We start from the raw sequence: 23,249 nt of genomic DNA, 5'->3' as shown, positions 1-23,249 counted from the left end.
TAATCGCTGAACCCTACGCTTTTGGGAACGGTTGAGTCCATCAGGGCACCACCTTGGACGATGGTACCTGTCTTCTTCTTCTTCTCCCTCGTCTTCCGAATCCTCGAGATCTTCCAACCGAGGGGACTCAGCGCATTTGCTTTGTGTTGGGAGAGGCCCTAGACGTTTGAACACGGACACGTTGGCTGCCTCCTTCTTCTTCTGGTTGCATTCTGGGCAATTGCCGATTGTGGGCAATCGGCTCATTCCTGAATCCCAGCAGTGTCTGAAGAAGGGGCAGTCCCAATGCTTATCTTCGTCGCCTTGCTTCCTTGTCTTTCCCTTGGTACGGCGCTCGCACTCCTCCTCATCGCGATTATGCCGACGATGTCTTCTGGCTTCTCTAGCCAGACGATCTCTTTCATCATCATCGCTGGATCGCCGGCGTTGGTCATACTGACTCACATACTTGTTGAGGAGGTGATCAGAGAGGGGTCGCTGATATCTTATGTTCTTCACTTCTCCCTCTGTGACGTAGCGCTTGCCATCATGACGGAGCCGATCGCGTGGAGCGGCCTCCTCTGTGTCCTTGCTACGAGAGCAGCTGCCCTCGTCTCCATCCTTGCCAGAGTGGTGCCCAGGTCCTATCATGTTGATACTGAACGAGGATCCCGGCTGGCAACCTTCAGGGTAAGTGCACTCCACCATGTTAACGGCGGGGAAGGGGTGAGTGTCGACCTTCATGGCGTACTGGTTGAAAATCAGTCGTCCTTGTTCTATCGCCATTTGGATCTGCTGACGCCACACCCTGCAGTCGTTGGTGGCATGGGAGAGCGAATTATGCCATTTGCAGTATGGCTTTCCATTCAGCTCCTGAACCGTGGGGAATTTGAGACCTTCGGGTATCTTCAACTGCTTCTCCTTGAGCAGGAGGTCGAAGATTTGCTCAGTTTTGGTCACGTCAAAATCAAACCCCCTGGGCGGACCTGGTGGCTTAACCCATTTGCAGGACACGGGGGTTGCCCCCCGAGTCCATTCAGCCACTGCTACCTCTTGATCTCCCGCAGCAACTTCGTCTTCCTCGGCCTCGACCAGGGACTACGCACGCTTGAATTTATCCCGGTACAGTCCGGGTGGCGTTGTTCATATGCCGACAGTTTTGAACCATGTGCGCCGGTGAAGGATAGTCTCGCTTGGGAGGCCATGTCCTTGATTTGTGAGGCAAGGCCCACCACCGCCAACTCGATCGCTTCTTTTTCGGTCACACGAGCCGAATAACATCGGTTCCTCAGATTTCGAAGCGCTGGATGTACTCGCCACGGTTCTCCACGCTTCGACGTATCTATGCTAGATCGGCAAGGCCGCACTCGGAAGCTTACGAGTGAAACTGCATGTGGAACTGCTCTTCCAACTGCTTCCAAGTCCGGATCGAGTCTGGTGGCAACGAAGTGTACCACCCGAAAGCCGATCCCGTGAGGGACTGTGCGAAGAACCTCACGCGTAGTGGATCCGACGCTGAGGCCGTTCCTAGTTGTGCCAAATATCGGCTCACATGCTCGATGGAGCTGGAACCATCTGATCCACTGAACTTGGAGAAGTCAGGGAGCCGATACTTGGGTGGTAGCGGGACCAACTCGTATTCATCGGGTACGGCTTGGAATAGCCGATTGTCCTCCTTTTCGGCACCATGCCGAACTGGTCCCCGAGGATCGTGCCGATCTGATCCGCTTGGCTGCAGGAGTCGAACTACGAAGATTCGCCGGGGTGGCGTACTTAGCCAGCCATGCTTGCTTTTCCAGCTACGAGCCAACCGCAGGAGCTGTGCTGCGGAGGTTCGTCGGGGTGGCATATTTAGCTAGCCACGTCTGCTTCTCAAGATCTGTTGCCGACGTTCCTCCTGCTTTCCCAGAAGTCCCTGATGTTGCGGCCTGGTTTGTGAGCGCCCAGTTACCGCAGTCTGGCACGTATGTGCACATGTACCCGTGAGGGATCTCCTTAGGCGCCTCATGCAAGAACTGGCAGTCACTAGGGCCACCACCGATCTTGTAGACGACGAATGCCGGTGAATTCGGCACTTCTGGTGCTGCCAACGCAAATGGCAGCGGTGGACGGGACTGGAGTGGCATCTCTCCTTGGTGTGTCCCGAGAGCTGGTCCTGACGGAGAGTACTGGTGCCTCATGATCTCCTGGATCACCCGGAGAGCGACACGCTCCAGAGTGTTCACCGAGTTCTCGCAGTGGCGGTGCAGCGAGTGAGCCACCGAGTAGTTGATCTCCTGACGTAGGGACCTGGTGCGTTCTTCTGACGGGGCAGAGAGGTCTATCCCATCGAGTGCACCATTAGGCGAGAACCCCTTCCACCTGATGCCATGTGAACGGGTTCTGTGGAAAGAGCCGATGAGGTCGGCCTCGAGAATTGCTTTGACCTCGTCATACTTCTTCTTGAGCTCGTCGGTCAGATCCTCGTACGTGACTGGAGTGCCGTCCGCCATCTCAGATGTAGATGGCGCCGTGGTTGATGACGAAGCTTGTCCCACCGGGCGTGCCAGAATGTGTTGCGGTCAAAACCCACCGGCGAGCAGCGACGGGCAACACAGTAGAGCCGGGAACAACTTAGGACTGCGGCTGGCCCTGGTCCCTCCGAGCGACGGCCCGCAAAGCCTCTGGTACACACGTCCGATGCTGATGCAAGGGCGTGCCACCTGACCTATACCTGGTCAGGAAGGTGATGAAGATGCCTCGCTTAGTTTCCTGCATGGCACACACGTAAACATTAAATACGAGCCTCGATCGGCTCTCAGGTTATCCTGTGAATCGGCTCAAGGAGCCGATCCACCCATGATTCGTACGAGGTGCACGAATATATGGTGGTCCTGCTTGATCAAGATAAAGCTAATGCGATCTACGACGATTTAGGGTTTTCACCGCATAATCGGATCATCCTACTCACGATTGGGCCTCGCGGCCACGCACGGTGATCGTAAGCCGATCCTAGACAAGGCCTAAAAACCAACACGAGGTTGATCCCCGGAACATCCTGTCTAGGACTAGCAAACGACACCCTACGTGCCGCTGGATCCTCCAACCCTTTGTAAGGCCTAACTATTGCAGATATTAAACTAATCCTTGAAAAACAAGGAGCAACCGTAACGGATCGGATCTACTAAATAATGATCAAGCGGGGTGCCGCCCCCACACCTAAGATAGGTGTGAGGGCGGCTAGATATGCAAGGGTTGCACTACGATAGCATATGATACGAAGAACAATGCTAACCCTAACATATCTAAGATAACTACGTTGCTCGCCATCAAAAAGGCTTCAGTACGAGCAACGCATGAACAACGAGAATAAGCTTGTGCTGCCTAGATCGCAAGATGCGATCTAGGCAGCATGATGCTTACCGGTAGAAACCCTCGAGACGAAGGAGTTGGCGATGCGCCGAGATTGATTTGTGGTTGAACGTTGGTTGTTGTTTATTTCATAAACCCTAGATACATATTTATAGTCCAGGGGACTTTCTAATTTAGGCGTGCACCTAACCGTGCACGGGTCAAACTCTATCTTCTAATCTAAGATGCGATCTACTATATTACAGATACAAGGGCAAACTAGCCCAAACTTTGCATATAAGGCCGATTCACGTATTTCTTCCGTATATATAATCTTCAAGTCCATCTTGATCGCGGCCCACCTCTGACTCGGTCAAATCCTGGTGATAACACACCTAGAGAGCAAGGTAACTTCATTGATTTTGAAATGATAATTATATGCTAAGCACCTCTGTAACCCTAAAACTATTGAGTTGGTAACTATTTAGCTAAAGAGCAACGTCAGTAAAAAATGCATTGTTGTTGTTATTGTGGAATCACTGCTCTAAGGGCTAAGCTAATAATGCATCAATTTACACTTCTTTTAGCTAGCGACCATGAATAAAAGGATCAACCACCTCGAACTCACCAGGCAAGACAAGTCGTTGGTATCGAGTAACTATACAATTTTTTCTACTAGTCAGTTTACTTCGCCGCATTTCCTATTGTGAAGTTAGGTAGGTAAACTAATAAAATAAACATATATCATATAAACCAATTGGGTAGGATTATGTGTGATTGACCAATCAAACAGTTCAGAACATGATGCTCAAGAGCAGTATGACACGAATGTGTGCAAAGAATAGATGTCACGTTTTACTCCATGTCTACAAAACACGCAGCGTCCAATCCATTTTAACCAATCCAGTTTACTAGAATAGGAGTACATATAGCTTGTTAAATCTTGCTACTTGACTACAATTGGGGATCGGAAGAAATTGATCTACCTAACTTTCTATGTGTCATGTGTGTCAACTTACATACTCCTACATGTTTGTATGAATACATTTTCGATGAACGAAACTGTAGTGTCAACTCAGTGTACAAGTAGTAAAAATCATAATAGTAATGCATTGTCTACGTGTTGGGATGCTGGATAAGCAACGCTACAATGCTGCTACAAGAGGGGGCGAGAGGTGGAGCAGCAGAGACGCGGGCACAGCCATATAGGTGATCAATCATCTACCATAGTTGTAGGGAGACAGTGCGTGCATCTTGACGATACCCTTAATGAGGTAGCCAATAGGTTGTGGTGATGGTCTCGTCGAGAGGCTAAGATTCTAGGGGATTCTAGGGTTCTAGCTCTCGTCTTACGGTGAATCTACATGTTGAAGTTGTGTCTCGGCAGACCCTCTCCTAGTCTTTATATAGCAGGCTAGGTCCTAAGAGTTCTATCCGGACTCGACTAGGTTACAAAAAGATCTATTCTAATCTTTTCTCGCATAACATCTTCTTGCCTTGTTCACCAAGAATCCTTCTTCGAACGAGTCTACTTCACTGGAACCAACGTATGGGCCCACCTTAGTTGTTAGGCATCTTCATGGGCACCTGGTTGGATCGGAGGAGGTAGTCTAATATTGGTTACCCTTCGTGAGATTTCACCGGATTCAATCGAAGGAAAACGAGCGGAAAACAAACGGAGCCAGCTAAATTCTAGCGATCCAAGCGCTAATTTCGGAAGATAATACATACTGGAAATTTAAACACCTGTTTTGCCTAAATTCCAGCGATCCAAGCCGGGGGCTCACGTATGGGAGGATTACAGAGCCACCTCACATACCATCTGAACTTCCAGCCAGCACGTACTATTGAAGTGATGAAAGTGTGAAACATGGTACTGCCTCTCCCTCTGTTATGTGTATCCAAGAATCGAAACTCGCGGCTCTGGACAATGCCAAAGCGCGCTCGTTCCTCCCCCGCTCCCTTTCCGATCAGGTGGCAGTGGACGCCGATGGGAGCCGGGGTGGCATTGTCACTGCCTGGGACTAGAGAATCCTCTCCCTCCACTCCACCATCCGCCGTACCTACAGCCTCACGACCGTCCTCCACTCCACCACCACCGCCGTCTCTATAACTGTCACTAACGTCTATGCGCCGTCAGATCACAGCCTCACGGCCGAGTTCACCGTTGAGATGGTCGCCTTGCTCCCGCTCATCACGGGACCGTGGCTCTGTCTGGCCGATTTTAACCTCCTCCGCCACCCATTAGAGAAAAACAACTCCAACTTCCACCAAAATCTCGCCGACGCTTTCAACGCCATGATCAACTCGCTTGCGCTGTTCGAACTCCCCCTCCTCGATCGGCGCTTTACCTGGTCCAACGGCCAGGATACTCCGGTCTTGGCGAGGCTGGATAGGGCCTTTTTCAACCAAGATTGGAACCTAGCCTTCCCAAACTCCTCCCTCGTGTCGCACCACCGCCCCACATCCGATCACTTCCCCATTGTTGTCACTGCCGCAACCTCCATCCCCTCGCCCGTCGTCTTTCGCTTTGAAAACTCCTGGCTTCTTGACGCGACCTTCCTTCCCACCACCATCCCCGCCTGGTCCCACCCCGTTCCTGTTCGCAATGCCGCTGTCGTGGTCGCTGCAAAGGTAAAGAGGTTCCGGTTCGCCGCTAAGGTTTGGAAATGGTCGCATCGTTACATCCCACTTAGAGAGAATAACTGCAAGTTCCTGCTTACCTTACTTGATTACTTTGAGGAATCGCGTCCTCTTTCAGGTGCTGAGCTGCTGCTGTGTCGCCTTACTCGCGATTCCCTCGCTCTCGCCATTAAGCAGCGGGCTGCTTTCTGGAAGCAGCGCGGCAAGCACCGTGCCATCCGCGAAGGGGACGAGAACACGAAGTTCTTCCACGCCCGCACCTCGCAGCGGTTTCGCCGCTGCTCCATCAGGGCCCTGGACACGGGCGGCGATGACGTCGTCGACCACGAGGGCAAGGCTGGCGTCCTCTTCGACTTCTACTCCAACCTTTTGGGCCAGGCTTGGCCCACGAGCTGGGCTTTCGACCTCGACGCCCTTTACGCTGGTGTCGCTCGTGTCGACGGGGCGGCGCTGGTGGAGGCTTTCGAGCTCAAGGAGATCAAAGCCGCCATCTGGGGGATGGATCGAAACAGCGCCCCCGGCCCGGACGGTCTTGGGCCCAGCTTCTACCGTGCCGCCTGGGATCATGTCCGCGATGACCTTCTTGAGCTGTTCCGGGCCTTCCATGCCGGCACAGCTGACCTTGGCTGCATCAACAGGGCGCATATTGCGCTCCTGCCCAAGGCCGACGGGGTGCTCGCTCCCAGCTCGTACCGACCTGTGTCCCTACAGAACTGCTCAATGAAGTCAATTTGCAAGTCCCTTACATCAAGGCTTCAGCAGCAAATCAGCGGTCTGATTGATGAGAACCAATCTGGGTTCATGGTTGGGAGAAGCATCTCGGAAAACTTCGTTTATGCAACTGAGATGGTCCAATGCTGCCAGAAGAGGAAGGTGTCGTCGGTCGTGCTGAAGCTGGACTTCACAAAAGCTTTCGACTCTGTTGACTGGGGCAGTCTGAGGCGCGTCATGGAGGCCAGAGGGTTCCCTGTGCCTTGGTGTGATTGGATGGACAGCATTTTCTCTACATCTATGTCTGCGGTGCTCCTCAATGGTATTCCGGGCAAATGGATCACCTGCAGGAGGGGTTTGCGGCAAGGCGACCCTTTGTCTCCATACTTATATCTCCTCATGGGGGACGTGCTGCAGCGGATGATTCAGCAGGACGACGTCCTCCGTCACCCCCTTTCTGACGATGCACCTTGCCCGGTGCTGCAATATGCCGATGACACGCTGATTATATTCCGTGCAAGTGCTGAAGCTGCTACATGAATGAGGCTGCTGCTGGATCAGTTTGCTCAGGCAACTGGGCTAGTGATCAACTTCGCAAAAGGTACTTTGGTCCCCATGCACACCACTCAGGAGCTTGCGGATGAGATGCAGGCGATTCTTGGCTGCCGAGTGGAGGGTTTCCCGCAGACCTACTTGGCACTGCCGTTGTTCAGTGGAAAGCTGCGTTTGGCTCATTTCTCCCTGATGATTGCCAAGGTTGACAAATACTTGTCCGGGTGGTGCTCGCTTCTCCTCTCCTCGGGCGGCCGGATTGTGTTGTTGAATACCGTGCTCAATGCTCTGCCAGCCTATGCTATGGGGGCCCTTGAGCTTCCCCCGGCCCTCCTTCGAGCCATCGACGCTCTCCGAAGGGCTTTCCTCTCGAATTTCGACGGGCGTGCTTCTGGCGCCAAATGCCTCGTGCCTTGGACACATGTGTGCCGCTCCAAAAACGAAGGCGGTCTTGGTGTCAAGTGCCTGGCGACGCGAAATGCTTGCCTCCAGGTCAAGCTCCTCCACCGGCTTCACACGGTCCCCCTGACTCCCTGGGCCTGCTGGGCATGGCGCTCCGTCGCTGGCCCCATTGCAGCTGGCAAGAGGAGCGACGTGGGGCTGCACTGGTCTGCCCTTGCCGCTCTCATGCCCCTGCTTGGGGATGGTGAGCGCATCGGCTTCTGGATGGATGACTGGACCGGATGTGGAGCGCTCTGCCACGCACTGCCAGCGCTGTTTTCTCATGCTGCCCAACCGCACGCCTCTGTTGCCGTGGTGGTGCGTGGCGGTCTCCGTCGGGCTCTTGCGCCCAGGCTGTCCACCGTGGGTGAGCGGGAGTTCACCGCTCTCCTCCCCCGTGTCGAGGCCTTACAGCTCTCGGGGCAGCCCGACTCTCGGGTCCTCACTATGTGTGCCAAACGCACCGGCGAGCTGGCCGTCGGTGAGCTCTACAAGCTGATGCAGTTCGGCGGCGTCGACGTCCCCTTCGCGGACTTCGTTTGGGGTGGGTTCGCCCCGTCCAAGGACAAGTTCTTCGCCTGGTTGCTCGTGCAGTCTCGTATCCAGTCGAGGGCGCGCTGTTCAAGAAGCATGTCCTCTCCGAGGAGGAGGCGCTCTGCCCCATCTGCGGGAGCGAGAGGGAAACGGCGACGCACCTCATTTTCGCCTGCCCCTTCGTGCGCCGTTTCTGGGACGCGGTCGGCTGGAGCTTTCCCATTGATGCAGATGTGCGCTCGCTGTTCTCCTACGACACCCCCGCACCCCGTGGCTCAAAGGCGACCTCGACTCTCACCATCCTCCTCTACTGGAATATTTGGAAGCACCGTAATGGGGTTGCCTTCCGCGGTGAGCGCGCTAGCCTCCCCCGCCTCCTCTCCATGTGCCGCGAGGAAGCTGCTCTCTGGGAGCTTCGTGCTCCGGTGAAATAGAAATTCAGGTGGGGATCCTCCCCCCCCCCCCGGTGAAAATTTTAAAAAAAAGTGTGAAACATTCATCAGAATGAACAACATGATGCTTCAGCATGAAAGGAAATGTGCCACTAGCGAGCTTCTTTGGTCAATAGCAATAAGTGCATGCAGAATGCCCAGAATTAAATACTAATGTGCAGTTCAGTGAAATGTTAACATAACAAAATCTGATGTCATGATATGGTAATACGGTATGGATGCAGATGCAGATGTGCAATCATGAGTCATCAGGCAAGGAACGGCAAGGATCAAACAGGTCACTCAAATCCTGATTGTTAATATTCAGTGCACTAGCATAACAAATCAATAGTACTTCTGAAATCACCTATATGATGCAAAGCTTAACTCTTTTAGCAGAAAAGCAAAGATCAACTGATTGGTACACCAGTTCCATTCTCCGCGGAATCTCACTATTTCTGCGACAATCGTGTAAAACGTGAACAATAAATTCATGAAGGACCAAACAAGTGTACTCGGCATTTTGTATTGCGCTACAAAATATGCCGTTTACTTTTACACTTCAAATCATGCAAATCACAATATGTACTCAAATCAATAACTAAAAGGCAGAACAGGACATTATGGCAATTAAATGTATGCAAGCGGTAATTATATTTGCCACAAAGTGTTACCATGTCACCAAATCATGAAGCCTTATCAGCAACATCACAGCTAACATAGGAATCACGTATTGTTGCCACAACATCTCTTTTCTTTTTTTTTCCATCAGAACAATGATTCATTTTACACAAAATTGCATACCTGAATACCTCTGAGCTCAGTTTAACTACATGAAGAACCCAAAAAGGCACAGGCCACTAGTCATCATATGACCCAAAGAAATCTTCAGTCTCGTTATATCATTGTTAGTTTACCATAACAATGCTTCTTGGTTGTGAAAATTAACATTTAGCATGTCATGAGTTTAACTGCGAATTCCAGACATGACCACTATTCTATCAAATCTTAATGCCGTAGCTATTTTAATATATACTGAGTAATACTAAATAAAATTATTCATCTTGCATGAAACCATGGTTCAAAAAAGCGTACGCCTAGGCCCGCTTAAGCGCGCTTAAGCGCTGAGCGATGGCCTTCCGCTTCGCTTCGGGTCTGAGCATTCAATTAAGCGAGCCTGGGAATCTGGTCGTGCTATTGTTGGAATCTGGTAGAGGAAACAGAGTAGGGAAGGAGGGGTGGTTGCAGGGAAGGAGGGGGTGGGGGCAGGGAAGGAGGGGTGGAGGCAGGGAATCCATGGAAGAGGAGGCAGCAGCAATGCCATTGCGGCTGTCGATGAGTGCCTGAAGGGAGCAGGTGAGAGAAAAAGAGATAGAAGAGAGTAGATAGACAATGAAGATTAGAGGCTAGGGTTTCATATGGGTCTTACTGGGCCAACATTGCCTTACTGGGCTAATATTGAAGGAATATTAGACCTTATATGCGCTGAAAAATGCAACCAGCTGGCTCTCCTGGTGTGTTCGTACAAAACGCTTAAGCGCGCCTAAGCGTCGCTTAAGCGGTGATTGCTCTAGGCATTGGCCTACCGCTCGCTTAGCGCTTACCGCTTTTTTGAACCTTGCATGAAACTATGACATGATCATGCTAGCAAGTAGCAACTGAACATCGTATGTGCTCAAAAGTAATATAAATAGCAATCTGCAGGGAAAATTATATGAAAACTGGCCATTCTATCATATGTTTTCTAAGCCTCGTGCCTTTGACCTGGTTGTGAGTAAAATTTGCTTACATTTAGAACCTTCAATCAAGCAGTGCATCCTTTATAGTAAAATCGTAAACAGAATGATGTTTACTGTCAAGTGAAACAGCCAACACAACAGCTAGTAGCCTAGCATGGTTAGGGCACTCGCAGATAAACTAGCTTGGTGGTCAAAACCAAGAGTTCTATATTCCCTTTCTTCTATGCACATAGGTAATGGTATTTATACACGAATGGTGGTGGTGACCGGTGAGGTTATACAAACCAGGCTGACAAATGGCAAACCTACTACCACTTGCCACGCCGAAAGGACAAATCAACATAATCAATTCCCATACCAGGAAAATCTTCTTGAGGTCAACGGATAGCTAAATTAACCATATATTAGTCAAAGATGTGAAATGAAATATGGACTCCACGTGAGCAGTTACAACGTGTATTATTCGGAGTACAACTTGTGTAATACATATCTTCGATTCTACCGCGGTTCATTAATTATGTGGCACACATTAATTCAGTTAAATGGGTAGATTTTACTCGTATCACATGTTTCCCTCATATCGAACTTCTAAAAAAAATGTTTCCCACCCACTAGATATTTCGGATATAGTGAAGCCCCAAAAAAAAACTAGTAACACATTAAAGTGTAAGATATTCTTGATGCTTCCACTGCCTACTCTATATTTTGGAAACAACGAGCAAACTACTCAATAAGCCATCCACATCACATACATCAAACTATTGCTAGGATTAGAGGGTCATCTGAAATGAACTAATGAAACTTTCAGATGTCTCATGCAAATGGCATTAAATTAGTGAAAGCATTCATCAGAATGATCAATAAAATACCTTACAGTCACACAAGAACAAAACATTGCCAGCCTGTAAAGGAATGTACCATCAGCTCCCTTGGTCAGTAAGTGCATTCAAACCCAACATGACATACCAGTGTGCCGTTCTATATCTTAGTACATGACCATGGTGATACAACAGCAGACATGAACACAAATATGAAATCATTATCAGCCAATGCAGCATGGAAGAATCAAACAAGTCACTCTGTTGAAAGTTCTTAAGAGTACCAATGATTGGTTTTCATTACAATGGGCAAATGGCAATCCTGATTGCTAATATTCAATTTACTAGTATAACAGTTCAAAGCAATGTTATAATCCTGAAAAGGATAACAGCAAAAACAACATCCTATACTCACGCGCTCAGCTAGAAGCTTATAACTTTGGCTGGCAAGTAAAGTTCTACAATTAGTATTCCGGTTTCATTCTCAGCAAAATCTTACTATTTTGGCAATAGGTGCACAAGACATGAATAATACAGGAATGAAGGACCAAACGAAGTGTATTCAGCATTTTGTTGTATGCAGCACTGATAAGCTAATGAAGATCTAATTTTTAGTACTCTGCTGGTTGTAAACCATAAAAATGCTATTTAGTTTTAGTACATATGGAAATCACAAGATGTCCTCAAATCAATAAATTACATTTGTACGTGTAACGTCTCTTACCCAACACAACTGAACTGCAGGACATCATTATGGCAATTAGCATGCGCAAGCAGTAATTGATTTCGCCACAGAAGTGCAACTAATTAGTTTTAACGTCAGCAACATAGCAAGCACATATTGTTTATTGCCACACAACATCTATTTATTTTCTCGTTAGAACAAGTACTAATTAATACGGAGCGAGTACGTATCGAACTAACGAACCACGTGTCACTAGTCACCAATACAACCCAAAGAAAGTTTCAGACACAATGATTACTTAGTTAACCACAAAATGGTGCTTGGTTATGGAAACATAACATTTAGCAATTAGTACCAAGTACATAATCATTACATGCCTAACTGCTGAATTGCACAAATCACCTCTACTTTGTCAAATCTTAATGGCATGCTATTTTAATTCTAAACTGGGTACTATAACGCAATTATGCTAAAGAGTAGCACCTGGGGCATGACCACTGCTCAAATGTCACATGTATAACATTTCAAATGGACAAATTATATGAAAACTGGTCATTCTATCATTTTCTTCTAACTTAAGATTTGTTTCTCATTGTGATTAAATTGTGTTCAGGTTAGATCCTTCAAGCAAGTAGTACATCCTTTATAGTAGTCGCAATTTGAACAGTATGTCGAGTGAAGATTAGCCAAGACAATGAGTTACATTAGTTAATGAACACTAGGACCAGAAAGTAGGAACTATTACCATCAATACAGCTCCCTCTGTCCCAAAATAAGCTGCTCAACTTTTTCTAGATACGGATTTATCTACACACTGAAAACATGTCTAGATACAACCGTATCTAGACCGTATCTAGACAAACTTGAGCAGCTTATATTGGGATGGAGAGAGTACAACAAAAACGAACACCGCAAACAGCAACAAATGTTTCCAAAACCACCATAGCAACTTATGTCCTAGTCTCGATTAACTCACTAACAAGATTGAAATTTGTAACTTAGTTTTATCAGAATAACACAATTTTAGTTTCACAGTTAAGAGCTTAGCATCAATTGGCATGTCGCTGCAGGTGTAATAGAGTAAATGCCGAAACCTTGGTAACTCCTGATTAACTCCTGATGGACTACTCGTCCTGAAGCTTAGTAAATAATTGACACCTCCAGACCGAACAGTAACCCATAGCATCTGCTGCATAATAATGTCTAACATCCACGTGCGCGTCACCACATCTATGAATGATAACCAAATGCAGAAAGCTTCACTAGTTTATCTAAGCATAATACTTCAGATATTTTAACATCAGATAAGCTACTCATAAATTACGTGTTGAGCATGCAGTACTAAATCCCATGTTATTACCATAAAGCTACTTCTATATCAGATAATAACTCCTAGCAGGTGCTGCATAACATCCGCATAAACAACATTGTGAGCACATCTACAAATGATGACTAGATGCAGAAAACATCACCAGTTTCAAAGCATAATCGTTCTGATATTTTAACAGCAGATAAGCTACTAATGAAGTATGTGCCATGTGTGAAATAATAATGTGTCGACTTTACATGTATACCTTTACCTTGTGGGAGGCAATACAAAACTGTATTTCAGCACTTAAGTAGTACTGTACATTGTATACTGTTACCCTGTAGCTGCAACTAAAAGGAAGTACCCAGTGCTGAGAGCTCCCACACTGTGCGGGGTCTGGAGAAGGTGTTAGTGGCAGGCCTTACCCTCACGAAGTGCAATGTGAGGAGACCGTGACTCGTAGCTGCAACTAAAACAGATGGGCAAATCAATATTGCATCTCTTTAAGATGTAACTGATAATATTTCCTCAGAAGGTGTACTGTCTTACTCACCAAACAGATACAGCACCTCAGAAACTATATATAATAAGTAGTACCTGGCACTGGGCAAACGTGTTACACTAGCATATTGAATGATTCAACAACTGGTTGAGAAACGGAAATTACTAAACCATCTGTTGCCACAAAAGATCTGGAGCACCCCAATGTAAACCTGAATATTTCTGGCAAGAGAATAATATAAGCAAACGAAATCTAGAGCAGAGAAAAAAAAATCTGCCAGCACAATCATAGCAGAACATCAATGATATAGAATAGATACTAATGTAACTAGTAACCTCCCCTAAAACAGTAACTAGTAACCGCACTGCTAAAGTGAGCCGAGTAGTAAGTAGTAACAGATGCAGATGTTGAATTATTAGAATCCAAACTTGACAACATGAATGATAGTAAGACATCCAGAAAGCACGAAAATAGGATTTATAAGCAACTTAACACTAAAAACAACATGGGATTAACTTATTTATTCAGATAAAGTCCTCAAAGCATGAAAGATGGTAAAGTAAGTGAAAGATGCGCCATATCATTCACATGTATGTGAATAAATGAGGAAACCATCAGTACTTCACTAAAACACATTAATGCACAATTTTAACATGCGACATTTCGCAAACGAAATATTGTTAAGCATGGAGCTCCTATGTAATCATGCTAACACAGCATAATGCCAGTAACCAATCATAGACATCATATTGAACAGATGCAACACCTAGCATCTGCATCGTAATCTCTAACATCAACAACTCTGCATTCACCTCTGTAAGAGATGACTAAATGCATAAATACTCACTAGCTCATCAAAGCATAATATATCACATATTGCAACTTGATGGACTAGGCTCTGAAGCAAAAAAAATGATGTAATATCAGCTTAGTAAATAATTTAACCCTCCAGATCAAACTGTAGTCCATACCATCGGCTACATAATAACATCAAACATCCACTGCCCTGTTACCACATCTAGGAATGATAACCAAATGGAGAAAGCATCATTAATTTATCAAAGCATATTTTAACACCAGATAAGCTACTAAAAAATTATGTGTTGAGCATGCAGCATTAAATCCCATCTTAGTACAATAAAGCTACTTTTATATCAGATAATAATGGCTAGCTGCTGCATAGCATCCACATAAACGGCATCGTCAGCACGCCTACAAATGATGGCTAGATGCAGAAAACATCACCAGTTTGAATGCATAATAGTTCTGATATTTTAACAGCAGATAATAAGCTACCAATGAAATACATGGCATGTGTGAAATAATAATGCTTCAACTTCACGTGTATACAGATAACTTGTGGCAGGCAATATGGAACTGTACTTCAGCACTTAGATAGTACGCTACCCTGTAGCTGCAACTTAAACAGAAGGACAAATCAATGTTGCCTCCCTTCAAGATTTAACTCAGCAAACAGAAACAGCAACTAAGAAACATATAGAAAGTAGTACCGGGAACTGGGCAAAAACACTAGCATATTGAATGATTCAACAACTGATTGAGGAATAGAAATTACTAAACCATCTGTTGCCACAAAAGGCCTGGAGTGCCCCTATGTAAACCTGAATAATTGAATATTCTGTTGATTAAGTAACATATGACTTCTATAGCAGAGAGAAAAAATCCACCAGCACACTCATAGCAGAACATTAATGATACAGAGTAAATACTACACGCTGCTCTAGTGAGGTGAGTAGTAACAGATGCAGATGTTGAATTATTAGAACTCAAACTCGGCAAGTCGGCAGCATCAATGACAGCAAGACATCCAGAAAGCACGGAAATGAGATTTGCAACTAACTTAACACTAGAAACAACATGGGACTAGCTTCTTCATTCAGATGAAGTCCTCAAGGTATGAAAGATGGTTAAGTAAGTGAAAGATGCGCAATATCATTTCACTAGCCTAGCAAATGAATAAAATGACTGAAATATCTGCAGTCTCTCAGGAGGTAGAAGAACGGCCTATGTGGCACACAATTTTCCTATCAACAACAGCAGCAGACAGTTTCTATGGGGAATGAAAGCACGCATAGAGATATATAGCATTCACATAGTTTGGACGCAAACGTTAGGAACTAACCCGACCAACTTGAGTAGGCCATAAACCGAGATACTGCTACTAGTACTCCGTAGTAAAGATGCAGATAGCGAAAACAGAGTTCAAACATTGCATCATCCATCACAACCTCCAAACGCGCACTGGAATAGGTTCAACCTCCAAACGCGTACTGGAACAGATTCACATCATATACTACTACTGTTCAGAAGCGGGACCAGGCGAGAGGTGCACGGGCACCGCTCCCCATCACTCGGCCTTGGCGGGCACGGGCCCCTCCTCACCCTTCTGCTCGATCTCCTCCTCCGCGTCAGCCGGGAGGGGCGGCGCGGACGGCTCGGCAGCGGCGGCGGCGGGCTCCTTCTCGTCGGCGACGGCGGCGGCGACGGCGGCGGTGGAGGGCGCCTTGTCGTCGTCGGGGACGTCGTCGTCGGGGTCGCGGGCGGGGTCGGTGGAGCGGGAGACGGCGGCGCGGAGGCGGTCGAGGAAGGGCTTGAAGGCGGACTCGACGGTGATCCAGGCGAGGATGAGGCCGCCGCCGACGACCAGGGCCGTCTTGACGGCGCCACCTCCCGATGCTGCTCCGCCTTTCGCCATGGCTGCTCCGGGGGTCAGGGGCGCGTGGGCTGCGATGGGGATGGATGGGGATGGGTTGGATGGGTGGCGTGGCGTGGGATGCGTGGGTGGGGGTTTGGGGGTTTTGTGCGCGTCTGGGGAAAGGGAATGCTTTGTCTTGTCTTGCTCGCTACTACACGAAAGGGAAAGCAAAGGCGAGGAAGAAAGCAACGCCAGCAGGCGTGGCCTTTGCCTTTTTTTTCTTCTTTTTTGAGAATTGGCCTGGCTTTGCTGACCTAGGCGAGGAAGAAAGCAACCGGATTGGAGTCCATCGACGATTAGTGGGCCTGGGTACTGGCGTCCAGATTCCCGAAACATTTTAGAAGTTGGCCTTGTATTACATGGGCTTTCTAGTGTGTGTCTTCTTTTGTCGCAACAGGTCTTAGCATAGATTAGTAAGTAGCCCAAACATGGGTTGATGTTCTTTTTTGAGAGCCAAAAAAAAAAAATGGGTGGTGATTTCCATCTGTTTTCTTCAATGTTGTTAGTGTGCTCGCCATTTTGTCCGCTGGTAGCCGGTTCTAGATTCAGTATTGGTTTTTTTCCTTCGTACTCTGCTCAGTCAGTTAAACTTGAGCCTCCTTCTGCTACAACATCAAAGTTAGGAATAGAATTTAAGGTACTTGCATATGAGACAAGGAAGTTTATCGATTGACCGATACTTGCTTTTCCCTTTGCATGCAAAATGTTCTTTCTTAGATGCCATGATCTTCACATGGTCATACGAATCCCCTCGTGCATCCCCCATTTTAGTGTTATGCAGCAGGATCAACATCCAGTCATCTACCGATTTTAAGAAGAGTTCCTTCTTTGGAAGGTCTTACAATTTCCTCCTTGGTGCATTGGACCATAGCATGGTACGTGGCCGTCTTCAGCTTCAATACCACAAATGTTGCAAGTGCTCTTTAGTTCTAGCATTTTTCTCCATTTATCATAGGCAAAGACACCAAACTAAAGATGGGGACTTTATTAGGTATTGGTGTTGTCCAAATATTCTTGCACGACTTGCGCTCACCATTTGGAGCAATACTGCTTGTATTTGGTTGTTCGTTGTTCAAAGATTCAGCAAGTCCATGTTCACTCTTTAGCGTGAACTTTCCATTTTTCCATAGTATTTGGCAATGGTATCATCGATTTCATGTGTTGGGACTTTTATCTTCATGATCTTTTCACCATAATGCGGTAGAAACATAGATTGTATTAGCTAAACATACCATCCATTTGGTCCACTCCGAATTAAATCCTTCAAACTTTTCCAAATCTTTTGTTTGTAGTACCTTTAGTGACCGACTTAGCCAATTATCTCTCCACCATGTATTAACTTTCTTACCATTCCCAATGCCAAATTAGTCATTTCTTTAATTGTTCCACCCCTCCCCAAACTGCGGATGCATCATTAGCAAAAACAATATCTAGTAAATTTTAAATTAGGTTGCTATTGTTTATACGAAACGTTTTTACTTCATAATAAATCACTATCTCAGCTTAAGCATTTAACTTGTTGATTATGCATTACGTTACCAAAATTAACCACACAAGTATCCATTAAATATTATATAAAATATGTTTTACGTAATATAACATTTATTTTGGGAACATCACTTGCATTAAATTTAACGCCCACTCCACCGTTCAATGTTACCTACCAATTGGAGAAATTTCAAGAATAAAAAGAACCAATGGAAATTTGTGTGATATAGATAAACTTCAAGATTACGCATGTGTTCGACTATACCTAAAATATCATGGCACCTAGATCTCTAATGTTGAAAGATATTTCTAGAGGTATCGATTTTAGGATAATTACCAATATACTAAAATATATAGTAGTTGCCAAATTGATTGCCCCAATTTTGAAATTTTAGGTCTTCGTTAAAAAAAATGGTCAGGGGAATCAATGTATTTGATCTTTGATGGTAAGATATCAAAGGGGTGTGTAGTTTTTGTTTTATTTGGGGTGGGTCAATGAACCATTTTGTTATAAATTATTATAAATGTTCTTTGGAAAAGATCCGCATCCAATTAAGCTGTGGAGTTGCTTCGAGTCAAGTTTCTAAATGTTTGGTGGTTGCCTTCAAGGGTACTAGTGGATCGAGGCACTTTCCTTGTGTGAGAAGCTTGAGGAGAATAAGGTGTAGCCTTTGTGGGCACTCGAAGTTTGTTGTCTCCATACTTCTCCAACGGAGTTTAGCACCCTCAAAGAACTTTGAGATACATTTTTGTCTCCACCATGTGGTTATTTCACGCCTACCTTTACTTACTTGTTCACTACATTGTTGATCTTGTAAGATAGTTGTATCTTGCCATATGAGTTTCTCTCACCTAGTTGCATGTCTAGATAGCCTATATTCTTCTTATCTCCCCCTTCTAGTTGACCGCTTAGTTCCTTTAAAGTGTATTGCCACCCACCATGATAGCGGCACACCAATATGGCAATATGCATGGTATCGGTTTTGCACTACCATTCGGCTTTAGCGATGCCACACCCGTGCCGCCACACGATCTCGGTTATCAGATGCCCATCAATCATGTTTGTAACGCTCCTCGACTTGCTTCTATTCGGTGTTTGTGTATTTCACTCCCGATCCTTCGGATGGTCTACTTTTCCTCAGTATTATGAGAGTTCTTTGCCGAGCTCCTCGTTTGACGTCCGTAAGGTGGCATCGGGTTGTGTCCTTGGTGGTTTGTGCATGTGACGTGACTCATGTTTCCCCGCAGCAGCGTGGACAAAAGACCGATATTTGTGGCTTGTCTCAAGCTATGTAGGTCATATGTGGTCATTTGTGGCTCGTAGCATCGCACCATGGTGGTCATTCCTTGAGTTGTCGGTCCCCGGAGGGTTCGGGTTGCCCCGAGTGCTAACCTACCAGCTTCCTTTGCAATTCTTTTCTTTTCTTTCTTCTTCTTCTTCTCCACCTCGTGTGCGCCATCCTTGCCTCCCCTCATTTATTTATGTCGGATGTACTGGTCACATTTCGAGTTATATGCAACAAGTGATTGGGATTATTTCCCCTTCAACCTAAAAAAAAAAAACTACTGCTGCCATCCTCGTGTTGTTTTCTGTTTGAGATAGAAATATTTTGTTCGATTCGTATTAGCTTGTAGTATATGTGAGCATGTCAACTTCCATTACTTTCTTTCTCTAGCAAGAAGCAGAACCACAAGTACATTGCCTGAATTCATGCGTGCCATAACCCCAGTCATTCATTTCTGGTGCTACACATCAGCACATGTAACACTATGTAACAGATTCCGACCTTCTACCTGTTTCCACGCTGCGACGCTTCACCTATGCTTTGAATTACGCCTATTGGTAATCACTTTCTGTTGTGATGTCACTTTTCTCAGAACACCTAAAGACAAAACGCTTGAAACTAATCTCCTAAAATACGGCCGCATGACAATAGTACAGCTCCAACAACATAACTTAACAAGAACTGGTGCAAGATTCGTGTGACTTTGGACCTGTGCTTCTCTTCTAGTAGTAATTCTTTACTATTTTTCGTCTCCTTTGCCGGTGCACCGACACTGCAATCTGGCTCCAGTAAAGTACTTTCATTAAACTATGAAACTGTTTTTTTATTCGAGCACAGCAAGCAAATTTGTTTCATTTTGTATTAGATTATCTCGAACAGTTAGTAGCTTCACCAGCTTCTTGGTGCTGTGTAAAGCATTAGCAAATGCATGCGCCCAGATAGTGCTGTGTAAACCATTAGCTGGTAGCAACTGGAAAAGATGGTTGTGTTCTTCAGAATCAGATCTCACTCAAGAACACAGAGTACATACTCGCACGAATCTGCATTAGCTTTTATTTACCGCAGGAGGCAAAGAAGATAAGGAATAGACCGAACATTTACATCGTCCGACGAACCCAAAAAAGAATGGAAAGAACCAACATACAATTTCGGCATCTACACGTAGGAACATGAGATCTACTTTCACCAACAAAAAATAGAACAGCACGGTTGTACACTACTGCGATTCTAAGTAAATTCCAGCATATTTATAGTTGTCTTGTACATTCCACCATCGATCTCGCACCTCATACCTGAATCTTGCTGTTCTTGAGCTAGTCGTCATACCCATTGCTGGATCCCATGGACAGAGACCACCAGATCTTAGCCATATCCCACCAAAGAAGAAAGAACAGACGCACTCACTGGGCGGAGGATCCTCAGTGCGCCATGGCCTGCCCGTACTGGAAGCTCCTCTGGGTGTAGGCGAACTGCTGCTGCGCGGCCGGCTTGCACTGCGCCTTGTGCGAAGAAGAGGAGGTGGGGAGCGAGTTCTTGTAGGTGTGCGTGGTGGGCAGCGAGTGGGAGGACACGACGAAGCGGCGCACCCCGGAGCGCATCTTGTAGAGGACGTGGGCGAAGGTGCCCCTGCTCTGGCGTCCGAGCGCGGCCACCTCCTCCTCGTTCATCTCGAGGTCGTCGGCGAAGCCGAGCTTCTTGGAGAGCAGCCAGCCGACGCCCCAGTCCCACCAGCGCTTGATGGGGCCGGTGGAGCCGAAGGCCGCGGCGAGGGAGGGCGCGGACTGGGAGCGGCGGAAGGCCCACTCGGCGGAGGCGGAGGAGATGGGCTGGATCTTGCCGGAGAAGCTGGAGAGCCTCTTGCGGAGACCCATGAGGTGGCTCTCCGACTTGGGTCCGACGCCGCCCTGGAAGGTTGGCAGGTCGTCCCTGAGCGGCCGCGCCGGCAGGAACCTCGCCTTCTGGATGTTCTCCAGGATGGTTGCCATGGCGACCAAGAAAGACAGAGGGGAGCTGGAAGGAGAAGGTCAGGACTCAGGAGCTAGCTAGCAGCAATGGAGTTCCTCTTCTTCTTCTCCAGATCTCCTCTGTTCTTGTTGCTTGCTTGCTATGGGGGGTTGGCGGGGACGGACAGGGGAAGTCGTGTGTGTATATGTGGTGGTGGTGGCGGGCGGGCGCGGCGGTTCCGTCCGTCGCAGCTGCGTGGACAGGCTGGTTTTATCAGTCAGCCAGGCATCGGGGGCCACGAAGGAGGTCTGCCTGCAGTTGAAAGCTTCGTGCACAACTGGAGCCGCGTTGGCTGGCGAATCATGGGCGTCAGCTGCTGGTGGTGTGTACCACCTGGCAGTGGCACCTGCTGCCGTTCTTTGACGTCCACCACGTGGAGAAGAAGCGTCTGACTCTGCTCGCTGTCGGGACAATTCTACTGATCCAATCCTCCATCCTGGCCTAGGTAAGCCGTACGTGGAACGCGAGGAAGTTTCTTGTGTGAAACTCAAACCGGCCACTCTGAACTTTTCTATACGTTCTAGACGTATGGCGGCGTGGAGCGGTAAATATGCTGCGAATTGTCGTCCTGGGATCAAACGGACAGCTTCCGCTTCCACTCTGTCTGCAGTTGCGCATGGATTTTGGGCATATTGGCAATTTTTAGGGAGTTATATTTACTGAGTTAGTCATGTTGTGCATGGTTGTCATCGGGTTTCTCTAAGCTGTCAGTAAAAATCATTGCATCGTGGGATGATCCTTCTCATTCAGCTAGCAGATATATAAATTTCATATTAAAATCAACATTGCCAAGCATATTTTAATTGGTGTAGTGCTTTCTTCCATGTATGGATGATAGTCGCTTCTAGCAGTGACATGAGTACCGTCAATCTCCCAACACAATCCTAACATGATTATGAATAAGAGTTGCTCACCCTGAAAGCCATCAGTAGCTATATTTGATCTCTGGGCGAGTACGAGCAGATGGTGGCTTGATCATCACTTCCCTGAGCTCTCCAACAGAATACACGATTTGCTTGAAGTACCGAGTCATTCTCTCAGTTGGTTTCCTTCATGTATTGTCGATCACTCGAATTCTCTGGTTATGTCCAAAAACTGAAGGAACATTGTCACTTGCTATTCAAACATAGTTGTGGATGCTATCTTTAAGCAACCCCTAAACCTTTAATTTGATCACAAGGTGGTTAAAAGGGGCTCCTTTTCATCATAAGAATGTTGATAGCCTCTTGTTGTTCATCATAAGAATGTTGATAGCCTCTGATGTTGTTTTTATCCTCTCTCTATCACGTTTGAATATGGGAGATATGCGATGAAGGGCTTGGCATTGCAACGAATCATCCAAGCTTAAATGATAGCGATGAGGGCAGCTGCCTAAATGAAAAGCTTCATCTAGGCCTCTTAATTTAGTCAATGTTGTATAATTAATAACTAACGAGCTAAGGAGATAACGGTGGTGGCAGGAGGGGGTTATACACTACTAGGGAAAAGCCTATAGGTGGAGGCAAGTGGTGCCGGCGCACCACCATAGGCATGCGCCGGTGGAACTTGTTGCCGGCGCACCAGAAAACCGCCGCGCCGGCGATTCCTTCCCACTGCCGGCGCACCAGCTGACACGACGCGCCGGCGCTATTTCCTGGCAACACCTCCCCCCCAACTCGGCCAGGCCCACGAAGCATTGCCGGCGCACCAGCCCAGGAGCGCGCCGGCGGTAATTTTCTATTGCCGGCGCGCTCCTGGGCTGGTGCGCCGCAATGCTTCATGGGCTCCGGTCTGGAGCAGATATAGCCGGATGGGCTATACACCGCCGGCGCACCCAGTGTCCCGGTGCGCCGGCGAACTGGGACTTATTACAGCCACCAACCAGCACTCACAAGCCACTACACTCACTCCTCATCCACACAACCCGACCCTTCTCCCAACCCACCTAATTTTTGCCCATTTCTACCCCAACTTTAGCAAATTTGACCAAACAAAATCATATTTTTTGAGCAAATCTTCCCTTCCTACATGCATCTCCCACATCCCTATGTAGATCTAGATCTATCTATCACGCATTGACCGCTCAATCTAGATCTAGATCT

General features: G+C 47.0%; 2 protein-coding genes across 2 annotated transcripts; both read right to left on the bottom strand.

The window, feature by feature from the left end:
• Positions 1–15,742: 15,742 nt before the first annotated feature.
• On the bottom strand, positions 15,743–16,481 carry LOC127306421 (uncharacterized). Its single transcript, XM_051337055.2, has one exon. The coding sequence runs from the start codon at positions 16,388–16,390 to the stop codon at positions 16,043–16,045; it is 348 nt and encodes a 115-aa protein (XP_051193015.1). The 5' UTR covers positions 16,391–16,481; the 3' UTR covers positions 15,743–16,042.
• Positions 16,482–20,191: 3,710 nt separating this feature from the next.
• Positions 20,192–21,356, bottom strand: LOC127306422 (uncharacterized). The gene has a single exon (XM_051337057.2). It carries the CDS (start codon positions 21,147–21,149, stop codon positions 20,583–20,585), a length of 567 nt encoding a protein of 188 aa, XP_051193017.1. The 5' UTR covers positions 21,150–21,356; the 3' UTR covers positions 20,192–20,582.
• Positions 21,357–23,249: the final 1,893 nt, after the last annotated feature.

This window comes from Lolium perenne, chromosome 6, assembly GCF_019359855.2.
Source record: "Lolium perenne isolate Kyuss_39 chromosome 6, Kyuss_2.0, whole genome shotgun sequence".
Lineage (NCBI taxonomy): Eukaryota > Viridiplantae > Streptophyta > Magnoliopsida > Poales > Poaceae > Lolium > Lolium perenne.
The sequence above is the reverse complement of the archived record's forward strand: the minus strand, read 5'-3'. Positions and strand labels throughout refer to the sequence as shown.